The sequence below is a fragment of the Xiphophorus hellerii genome, chromosome 13 (assembly GCF_003331165.1).
Source record: "Xiphophorus hellerii strain 12219 chromosome 13, Xiphophorus_hellerii-4.1, whole genome shotgun sequence".
In the NCBI taxonomy this organism is placed as follows: Eukaryota; Metazoa; Chordata; class Actinopteri; order Cyprinodontiformes; family Poeciliidae; genus Xiphophorus; species Xiphophorus hellerii.
Genome location: NC_045684.1, coordinates 10274341 through 10286045, shown reverse-complemented (window position 1 = coordinate 10286045; position 11705 = coordinate 10274341). Strand labels below are relative to the sequence as shown.

The 11705-nt window shown below is 36.2% G+C and overlaps 1 protein-coding gene across 1 annotated transcript; it reads left to right on the top strand.

Moving 5' to 3' along the window:
• The first annotated feature begins 1514 nt into the window (after positions 1 to 1514).
• On the top strand, positions 1515 to 10995 carry tmem268 (transmembrane protein 268). The gene is made up of 9 exons (XM_032581244.1): positions 1515 to 1808; positions 4282 to 4417; positions 5698 to 5792; positions 5873 to 5980; positions 7405 to 7557; positions 7634 to 7744; positions 8241 to 8330; positions 8531 to 8749; positions 10230 to 10995. Exons 2-9 carry the CDS (start codon positions 4303 to 4305, stop codon positions 10395 to 10397), a joined length of 1059 nt encoding a protein of 352 aa, XP_032437135.1. The 5' UTR covers positions 1515 to 1808; positions 4282 to 4302; the 3' UTR covers positions 10398 to 10995.
• The last annotated feature ends 710 nt before the right edge of the window (positions 10996 to 11705 follow it).

Sequence of the window (11705 nt, the reverse complement as noted above, 5' to 3'; positions counted from 1 at the left end):
TTAAGATATTACTATTACATATTTTTACTGCTACTATAAATAATAATATAATATTAATAATATTATTATGAAATAGTGAAATATTAATAAAGAAAATGGTAGAAAGGTTAATTTGTTATTATGTATGTATAGGTGAAAACTTACAGCTACTACTGCTATGACTATTATAACTATAACTACCAATCTTGGCTACTTTTACATTTTAGATTTAGTTGCTCTCGTCAACTTTTACTACGTCTTCTGCTATTATTAGTAGTAGATTGTCGTCATTAATATCAATCTAGATTGCTTTCTATATTTTTGGATCTGGATCCTAATCTTTTTATAAATGCTACTGTTTCACAACACAAACCCATAAAAATAATAGTACTAATAATATTCGCAGTTGATATAAGTAGAACAGGGAATTGGTAGGAATCTTAGGATGTTATCAAAATTATAAAGTAGTGGAAATTCAACAATATTCAACAATACTGCTACTTCTGTCGCCATCGCTATGAAAATCCAAAACCCAAACATCAAGTTGTAATTTGTAACTGGTCCAATAGTCATATTAATCACCCAATAAAAACTGTACAATAAAAGCATTTCTCTCAGTTAATAATTGATTTACTTTGTTTTTCAACTTTTAAACGTGTAATACAGCAATACTACAAAGCGGGTTGGGTTCAGTTACCAGAATTCAGCCACAAGGGGGCAGAACAGCCCAAAAACTCAATAACTTTCCAGCGGATATAAACAGTCTCCAGTGGAACAGAGATTTTTAAATTATACTTTTTAGTTGTCCAATCGCTTGTGGGGTTTTCCTTTTTGTGTGTTGTGTTAATAATCCGTCACACGTTGTGTTTTCTTGTTCCGGAAGTTTAATTTTAGTCCAAGCAGAACATTCGCTTCCAGTGTTTTGGAAAACTGAATTTTTCTTTCAGTAAAAAGCAATTTTCTTACAGGTTTAGTGAGAAATCTGTGCTCTATAACTAGGTGTTTTTCCCTACATATTGTGAAATTATTATTTGGTTCAGATTGCAGCATTAAGTTAAAACTCACAATTCAAGATTAATGAAGTTAAAAACAATGTTCAGACAACTTGTCTCTCATTAAATCAACTTCATGAACTAATTTCTGAGTTAAAACCCAAAAAATTCAATTATTGACTTAAATTGCATTTTCAAGGCAGCAGTTGGACTTTCATTTCCAAGTTAAACAACCTTATGTGAAATATTTTAGTAAAAAAAACAAAGATATTAAATATCATGAAGTCTCTCACTCACTCACTTCTCTATATTTATGCAGCTCTGCGGTTGGGACACTTCCCATTTATCTATATTTTTGTCTTCAGTGAAAGAACCATAAAAATATCTGTACTCTTGGCATGACCTTCTGTGACTCTTCGGACTTCATGAGTTAATGTGTAACAGCTCCAATAAAACGTCAACAAGCTGACGTATCGTTACAAATCCTGATCAAATAAAAGCACTTCATGCATAAAATAAACAATTATTTTGAATCCAGACGTCATTCTTAGACCGTAGAGGAGTTCAGCTCGGTTTTCTTCTTGCTCCTCCTGCAGACATGAGGATCACAAACCGCATTCCTGCAGTCATGAGGCGCAGCTGATCTGAGTCACAAGCCAGAGAGCGAAAGAGAGGAACAAGCCGAACACGTTCAGACACGAAAAGAAAGAAAAGTCAAAGTCTGAACTGGCAACCAGCTGCTTTCAAGGAACCAGTTTAAAAGGCTCTTCGCTTCTCAGGAAGAATGACGACGCGGAGACTCATGGACCAGAAGATGGACTTTCGTCTGAGCCACAGGTGGGAAACATTCGGTCCTACTAAAAACAGGATCTCTGGATCCGTAACGCTGGTTTTTGATTCCATTTCTCACTGAAATCAAACTTTTTAATTGAGAAAAGGTTTGAAAAATGTTAGCAGACTTCCTTTTGTTCAAAGATACACAGGCTAAGAAACGCTTTTCTGTTAAAAGATGTGACGTCTAATCCTTGAAACATAACTCACAATATTCAAGTTCAGTTTATACTGAGCAGGAAATGTATTGGTGTCATGTTTACAGCAACGCCACACACTAAAAGATGCCGTTTTCAGATAGCGACTTTCTTACTGGTAATTTGGTCTGTGTGGTGACAGAGCACTCAGCATGCTGCTTACGATAAGACAGGCTGCTTATTGCATACATGCAATCTGCACCATCAGGCGATCAGAGCTGTGTGTCAGCAGGTCTTCATTAACGAGGAAGTGAAAATGAAAGAAACTCGAGAAGGTGAGGTTGTGTTTTCACACCTCTCTGCTAAAAATGTGACAGAACCGCTGATGGAGGGGGAAGGTTGGGCCTGTAAGAGGGATTTTTACTTGGTTCTGTTAACACAAACACAACTGAAAACAGTTTCTAAAAAAGAAAACGGAGAAGAGGCCTGAAAGCTAAGTCTGAGAATTAAAGCACGAAGTTTCAGTGTCACTAGAGTAAATGTCATATAGGAAGTAAAAGCAGAAGTAACCGGGTTTCCTGCTGTTTGTCATGCTTCTGCCTTTTAAGTGAACAGTCGACATGTTTATGAGAGATAAAACCTGAGGCCGTTTTCAAAGCTTTTCTGACATAAAGGTTCTGCTTTCTTCAACCATGAAAGTTTCCCGCTTCACGTATCGACCCAGAAGAGCTCATGGCACCAGCTGTGAAGCCCGAGGCAGCTTTTTAGAAACCGGTTATAACTTAACACTGGTCAACAGCCAAAAACGCTGCCTGGGCCTTTTCAACTGTTTCAGGGTCATTTTGATGAGCTGCATCCAAAAATCACATTGGTTTTGCGCAATCGGGTCAACTTTCTGAACTCTATGGAGCAACATGAGCATCAAAATGCACGACTTGTTCCCACATCTGGATCAGTTTCCTGAGAATCTGGGATAAATGAGTGATGAGCAGGAGGAGAGATGAACAAAGTTCAATTTGCATGGACTTTCCCTTATCAGTGTTTATTATTCAATTTACAGAAATCCAAGTTTGTAACATTTAATTAATACACTCTGTTAGAAAACAGATAAACCTTTATTTGATGACAAATATTAACAGAAATGAACTGATATTGTCACAAAAATGTCATCAATTTAGTGAGAAGATCAGATTTCTATAAATCAAATTAGAATAAAAACCTGACCAGATTGAGAAAAATGGACGTCATCTTTGGATTCAGCCGTGCAAAAATAGTCCTAATTCAGTTGAAAAAACATAGAAAACAACTTAAAAACATATTTTTTTGTAACGCTGTGTTATTTAATGCTGTTAATTACGCAGAGTTAGTCATAACTGCAGTTTTCACCCATTAGTTTATCAATATTCACTTTATGGCCTTTGATATTTGAAAAACAGGTTTTATCGAAAGCAAAACCTGTTTAATGCAAATGATAAGTCTGCAGTAAATGCAAGAGGATTGCTTTAAAACTCTTTCACACAGAGCTAGACAGTTATTTAAAAAACGTCTCATTAAAATATACTTTAGATTACTCCATACAATATGAATTATGCAAAACGTATAAATCCAGTTGTTTTAATTGTACATTCTTTCCATTCTTGCTCATAAACTTTCACCAGTACAGCTATTGGCTTCAGAGTTAGCGGCGGCCATTTTCAAACTGTTTTTGCTCCAAATTTAACTCATTATTTTAAAATGTTTTGAACAATTTCAAGTGCACATTAGCTAAACTTAAAACCATTTATACCAGTTAAATTCTCTATTTTCAGCCAAATGTTTTTAATCTTCACTCACGTTATTCAACAGCTAAGCTATTAGCTTTAGCATTAGCCACTTTTGTAAAAGTGAACAACTGTTTCCTTACTTTTAGTTATTTGGTGTTAGACGCTGTCCTTTTTTTCCGTCATGACGGCATTCAGCCATTTTTATTTTAAGTACATATTACTGTTTTGCAGCTGCTGTGGTTTATTGCCCTGAATATTTTTGACATTTTGTTATTTGCTCCGTTTGTTTGCTAGTTTTCTGCAACCTTCAGTATTTAAACTGAACAATCGTAAAAGACCTTTCAACATTGGTTTTAGCAACTTAAGAAACAGAGTGAATATTGTTGTTGGTGTTTAAAAAAACACTAAAATATGTTTATGTCAGTTTTATATTAGTTCCACTGATGACTTTGTTTATAAAGCTACTGTCACATTAATAAGGAAAATCCCCAGAATAATGATAATTATGGGGGGTTTTTTCTGGACCAGTTAAAGTTTAAGTAGGTTGGTAGACAGATTTTATTTTTATTTTTTGTTCAGGACCTTGTGACCTTTGACCTAATGGAGGACAGGAATGGGGATTGCCAGGCGTCGGAGGAGACTGCTGTGGACTTTGAAACCAGACGAACCCAAACTGACCAACAGACCAACAACAACAGATCCAAATGGACAAACGGTACCGACATGCAGCTTTTATTCTTTTAATATCAAAGGAATATCTAGAATTTATTACGAGTTATGTTATATTCAGATAAAATTAATGTTCATTCATCAAATATCTATCAACAGGTGGCGCCATTCCACTTTATTTTATTTATTTTTCTATGCTTCAGTTAGATTTATTGTCAGTCAAGAAAATTTTTGACTGAATCAAATACAAATATTTTTGCATAATATAAGCAAATTGAGTTTAGGTTCATTAACTGGTTGACTGCTATTAGTTATATCTAAATATATTTACAAAAATAACTTTAAAAATATCTATTTTTTAAACCAGTTTGTAGATTTTTAATTTCTGAGTTAAGTTACGTTACAACCACAAACTTCCATTAATTGTATTAGATTTATATGTGATAACCAAACACAAAGTAGTGTATTATTTGGATTTGAAAGGAAAACAATACTTTGTTTTTACATTATTTTGTAAATAAAAAATTAACATTTACTACACATTTGTATTCAGCGCCCCCTTTTTATAAGTTGTTGTGCTTTTTGGTCACATTTGAGAAAAAGTTTCCCAATTATTACGGATTCATTGGGGAATGTTTTACAGTTTCAATGTGCTAAGATGGCTTTCTTTCAAAACAAACACTTCAATGTTTCCACATAGTTGGATTTGTTCATTCATTGCCCCTCTTTAAGTTTAAACCCTTAAATCAGGGCTGAAAACTCAGTTATGGGCCTAATCAAAAATCTTTTGTAAAAGGGCTGGTTGTGCCAGAATGTATCGATAAAACCATTAAACCGTTAAAAAATGAAGAAACAGCTGTTTGTTTGTGTTTTTTTAATTAAGCATTGAACATCTCTTTACACTGGTCAGTCCCACAAGGATTTTCTGATTGTTTTTTGTGGCATTTTCCAATCAAAATAACAGATTCTGTAGCTACTTTAGAAATATGTGTACTAAGAAATCTTAATATTTGAGCTAATGTGTGAGGTTAAATGTGACTTTTTATTACTCGCCGTATTATTTACTGACTATAACTTGATATCTAGTTAAGGCTGAGGCAACAGTCACTTAAGCCGAAGGTTTTTGACCAATTTTGAGAAAAATTTGCAGTAAAATCAGGAAAAAAATGTGGAGATTTGTTAATTTTGTGTGAATTTTGCAAACTTAATTGATGTAATTTGGAGTCTAGAGGGCCACATAAAACGCTATGGTGGGCCAGATTTGGCCCCTGAGCCTTGAGTTTGACACTTGTGCCTTAAATAATCTTTTCTTTTTGTCTTTGGCAGGTCAGTGTATCGCGGCGATCCCGACCAGTTCAACGCTGAACCCCAGATTTGATCTGGATCTCTGTCGATCCAAACTGGAGCAGGAAGGATTTGAGGTTAGTCAAATCACTTCATTTTACAGTGAATACAGGATTTTAATTAATTTTAATTATTTTTTACTGTATGTTTTAATCAGATTCCTGTGACAGACATGGAAGATCCACTGAAAACGGCTCTGGATGTCCCTTCAATCAGAAGATACATGGTTTTCAACTCGGGCCTTTTCCACTTTGTTCTAGCGCCGGTATTCAAAGTTTAGCCCACTCTTTTTCTGTTTTTACTTCTTCATTTTCACTTCTTTAACCACTTTGGGTTTTTTCAATCTTCCTTATTAACTTATTTTTGTCTAGAGAGTCAAAATATGAGTAACGTAGACACAGGAAGCGAGCATTTCCTTCTTTCATCAGGTGACAAAAACTACTTGTGTAACTTCTAACGGACATTGTGAGTTCGTCTTGTAGATTATGCTAACAAATGAACAAAAACATAAATAAATACACAAATAAATACAGTGCTGCATTAATAAACTCATCAAATGATCTGGTTGGTGTGCAACAAAAGAGTCACACTCTGCAAAAACACCAAATCTTACCAAGTATTTCAGTCTAGTTTCTAGTGCAAATATCTTAATACATGTGAAATAAGACAAAAGTAACTAATCAGCACGAAATAGAGGCTTGATTTAAGTCAATAATTATTTAATATTGATTTTAAAAAAGTACTAGTTACTTTGGCAGATAAATTTATTTATACAAAACATTTTCCTCGTGTTTTTAATAAAATAATCTGACAGTAGAACGACAACTTGGTTGCTAGGTTACGGGCGAGGCTTGGCAGGCGTTGCTAGGTAACGGTGCCAGTGGAACTTGTACTTTTTCATCAATATTAAGGAATTATTTACTTAAAACAAGCTGCTGTATCTTGTTAAAAAGATACTTTTACGTTAGTTTTGTCTTATTTCAAGTGTACTAAGATATTTGTACTTGGAACTAGATAAAAAAGACTTGGTAAGATTTAGTGTTTTTGCAGTGTAGATATCTAAACACCTCAGTTGATGCTTTGTGGAACCATTTTTTGCTGCATTTAAGCTTTTTGATCTAAAGTTGGACATTTGTCTTTGCTTAATTGCTCAGTCAATTAGAGGCACACTGTCAATGTCTGTTTTCAAGTTTGCTACAAATTCTTTATTGGGTTTAGTTTTGGACTTTGACTAGACTACGGGTTGCCAAACGTCCGCCCCCTGGTGGCAATTCTCCATCTCCACATGTTATAATTTAAACAATCTTCCAATGAAATTAGTATTTTTTCATCAATATCAAGGAATTATTTACTTAAAACAAGCTTCTATATCTTGCTGATGAGTTACTTCTGAGTTTCTTTTGTCTTAATTCAATATTTGCACTGCAAACAAGATAAAAAATACTTAAGATTACATGTTTTTGCAGTGTGTTTATTGGCATCTTTGATTTTAAAAAATGTGTAAAAAGGTTTAAAATAAATTGTAAATTAATCTTACATCTTTCAATCTTACAATAATCCTAATTATTGTAAGATTACATGAGTAAATGACTGTTTGAGTATATATTAGAAAGAAAAACATGCCATTGGACCATTCTTTAGAAATACGGATGGATATACTTTAATTTTTGAATCTTTTGCTCCCACCAGGTGCTTTATGTGGTGCTGTGGTGTGGAGTTTTCTCAACCCTCCACCTGTACATCACCGTTACCGACTACTGGGTCCTCATTCTCTCTGTCAGCCTGGTCTCCATCCTCCTCACCACCGCCATCATCTACATTCTTCATCACAGTAACAAAGATGTAAAGCGTTACGTTTTAACGCACAACTGGACACGTTTGTATTCAGAAACAAACTAAATGTCTTCTCTTCAACTAGATCAATATCAACATCGACGTTCGGCTGATCCAGGTGAATGAGAGAATGATGAAACATAAGCTGATGGTGGGTGTTGCCGACTGGATCCAGAACTGCACCGGACACATGCAGGTACTTATTTAAAATCTGAAAAGTGTGTTTTAATTTTGCTACAAATGCTACAAAATATGTAAAGAAAAATCAACTTTTTGAACGTTTTCCTCACTTTTATTTACTATTTGGCATAAATGTTGTCTCATACATACTTTTTCATCAATATAAAGGAATTATTCACTCAATGCTAGCTTTTATATCTTGCTGATTAGTTAGTTTTGTCTTATTTCAAGTGTAGTAAGATATTTGCACTAAATACTAGATAACAAATACTTTCAGTTCATCTGAAAAAAAAACTAAATTAAATAATTTTTTCACTGCACAACTATGTACAGCAAGGTATTGCTCTGTGTAAAAACACACTGAAGTTTGTTGCTCTAACATGACAAAAACAGATGAAGTTTTATAAAGTCACAGATTCACCCCAGTTAACCTTGTGATGCTGTTAACCAAGCTGGAATCAGATCACAGGTTCACAAACCGTTTGTTTCCACTTGTTTGTGTGTCTCTGCAGCTGTGCTTCGTGTACTGGGACATGTCTTACTGCTGGAGGACGCTGTGTGAAACTTTAGAGGAGCGCAGCTTTGTGACAAATGAAAACCAGGTGAGTCGACTGCAAGTGCCCTGCTGTTTGATTGACTTTACTGTCGCTCCCCCGGTTTGCCCTCATTCATATTAAATAGAAACGTAACTCCTTGCTTGGGAAGCCGTCTTTGTCTCAGTTTAAGCATGAATTCGAGGGTGTTGCGGCACTTGTGGTTTCCAGTCTTGTGTCAGAACAATCAGATCAGTCTCTCTCCTCAGAAAACCATGAAGAGCAGAATGTCACATCTAGTCTTGGTGACAGAGCTCCCTCCCATCAACCCCGAGGCCGGCGGTTCAGATGTCGACCAAGACTCTGATGAAAACAGACCTCTGCTGAGAAATGAGGACACGGGGTGCAGTACACCGTCCAGCCAGCGGGGGGACTCAAAGGTCACCTCTAACTACAGCCTTGTTCCTGAAGCTTCACTACCTGCTCAGGTGAGATGAGAATCATGGGGACGAGTGTCTGTATGCGGATGTTTTAATAAACAAATCCTGTTTGTTAGAAAAACAGGTTTGATCAGGTTCTGAGGCTCTGTTTGGTACAAATTAAGGTATTAACCCTTTCACTGCAGTATCTCAAAGCCATTTTCTTGTGTATCTTGTGGATTCTTATGCTATAAATGCACACAGACCACTGAAGTGGACACTCATACAATACATTATGATGCCAACTACTGGCCATCCACTGCCATTGCAAGAACATTTTTGTTAAATCCAACATGGCAGACAGACGAAAAAGGAACTCAGGAATATCCAGTCCCTCCTTCTACTGTAGACATCAAGTAATGCCTAAACACCAGTACCACTGATGTATTTTCCAAATAACAACTTTGTATTGGAAAAAAATTACAATTGATCATCTAGAAAAAAATACTAGAACAATTTGTTTTCTACTAAAAAAAAAATCCCATCTTTTTTATGCCTTAAGAAAATCAAAAACACTTTGGAAAAACATAAAGAGTCATAATTAATGCATGAAAGGGTTAAATGGATTTTGTGCAATTCTGTTTGAAAAACCTAAATGTATGACTGAAGCCGTTCAAACAGAAACGTCCACTTATAAACATCAGAGGGCGTCTAGTCTTCCTATTGTTCAGGGACTCGACGGGTTCTGTGTCTCAGTGATGATCCATTTTTGGTGTGAAGTAGGGATGCACCGATTGCAGTGTTTTGGCCGATTATGATTACCGATCTTTAAAAAGCCTAACTTCCCGATTCCTATTTTGGCTGACACCAACTTTTTGTCTGAAATGTTGATAAATATAACAAGAAAGTTGCTGAGTTGGCTATTGTTAACTACAAACATGCCGACATGTTCTGGTGGGCCAGTCTGTCAGTCAAACCTCTCTCACAGCAGAGGACAGTGGTTGAAGCGGCCGAATTATGCAGCATTTTTAGGAAATTGTATTTAGGATTGAACAGTTCCAAATGATACACTCAACTTTCAATGAAATTTGCAATTCCTTAAGACCTCTTGGGAAGCCAGCTGTGCATTGTCCAAGGAGAAAATCGTCTACAAATAAGTGCTTTGCTGCAAAATTCCAGCAGAATTCCATTTTGCACAATTTCACGATCAACAGAAACAAACTGCTGTCACGAACTGGATGCCAGATTTACACCAACATGAACTGAACACAAAGGAAACGCCTGGTCCAAAATCAACACAATCATGGTCAGACGAGGCCAACATTAAGCTCTTTGGTCACAATGATTAGGTTTGTTTGGAGAAGTCCATGTGATACCATACGATGCTAGCTGTGAAGCATGGCGGTGGCAGAACCATGGCTTGGAAGGCTGTTTCGCTGCCAATACTTACAGATCGTTGTATAAAGAAGGTGAAATAATGGAGAAAGACTACCTCCTGATTCTCTAACTTCGCCTCTGGTGACCTTTCAACTTTGCTCTATTCTTTCAGGCTAAAGCCTACCAACTTCTGATGACCTACGGTGCAGTGTATGTGAAGCTGCTAATGTCTGAGAGGCTGCCGGGGCCGTCCCGTCACCGCCTGCGGCCCCTGAGGAGCCACTGCACCACGGCTCCGGTCTGCCTCTGCCAGTACATTAAAACCAAAGTCCTTCAATAAAAACGAAAACTGAAAACTGAAGGCAAACAGACAAACGAACAGGATTTATCCTTCTGGAGCCAATGTGGATTTAAGTTATGTTGATCCGCTGATGGACTCATTGGGACCGTAACACTCTATATTTTGTTGTTGTTGGTTTTTCTCTTCATCCTGTGAGGCAGCTTGTTTTATTTTTACTTGCCTAGCTTCTGATTTTCTGCCAGCTCTGTGTTTGCACCACCTGGGTGTTAATTTGTTCGCATTCAGCCAAATGCTGTCAACATTCAGCCCAACTGCTGGCAAACAACATTTATAATGGTCTATACATGACAATCACCACCATATTTACTATCTAGTGTTGTTTAAATTATTTATACAAATGATAATTACGCTGTAGAGCTGTTTGATGTATATATAGTATAATATAGTGAGCCACGAAGAAAGCTTTTCTGTGCTGTGAACTATAAGGACCTTTAGTTGAAAAGGAATGGATGGATACAATGTTAATCACATTGATTCATACGTGAACTCTTGATCAAATGGAGAAAAGAAAGTACACCCCCTTTCAGTTTGAGCGTTTATGCATCAGGACATAATAAATATTATCTGGTTTTTAGTATTTAGAATATTTTTGGTACAATGTTCCCTGGAATGTAACAAAATATTTTTTTCTAAAATACTCAAAAAGAAAATGCAGCTTTTTGAATCATGATCTCTATTCTCCATCTTAAAGTTGCAGTACTTATTTTTTTTATAAAACATATCTTTTACATATTTGCTAAAACCTGTCACCATATTGTGAAAGTGTGATATGAGACAGAAAATCTTTGAAAAGACCAAACACCTCCACCTCTTCTCTGAGCTGTGATTGAAGAAATGCACCACTCCCAACCAAAAAGAGCCAATCAGAGCCAGGAGGCGGGTCTTAGCGCTGCCAATCATCCTCACGTACGCTGCTAAATGTGTTAATGATGAAGAAACAACAGGAAAACCATTAATCTGCCGTAATTGGTGGCCATGCTAACTAGATTTAGCATTCATGACATATTACACTATGCTATAAGGATGAGCAGGTGCAGGCAAGGGTGATTGACAGCACAAAGACCAGCCTCCTGGCTCTGATTGATTCTAGTTTGCACTGGGAGAAGGCAAAGGAGCTAAATGTTTTTCACACATTATCTGTCTCATAACATACAGTCATTACAAGGTGACAGTTTCAACAAATATGTAAAAAAAATATTTTTGTAAAAGTTACATTCTGCAGCTTTAAAGTCCAAATGACAACCCTGTAGCGTAAATATCAGAGAGGCTGAAACTTCACCCTATAAA

Coding starts and splice junctions, on each gene's coding strand:
- tmem268 (XM_032581244.1), top strand. CDS start 4,303: ATGGAGGACAGGAATGGGGATTGCCAGGCGTCGGAGGAGACTGCTGTG. Junction 7,558..7,633: donor TTCATCACAGTAACAAAGAT/GTAAAGCGTTAC, acceptor CTCTTCAACTAG/ATCAATATCAACATCGACGT. Junction 7,745..8,240: donor ACTGCACCGGACACATGCAG/GTACTTATTTAA, acceptor GTGTCTCTGCAG/CTGTGCTTCGTGTACTGGGA.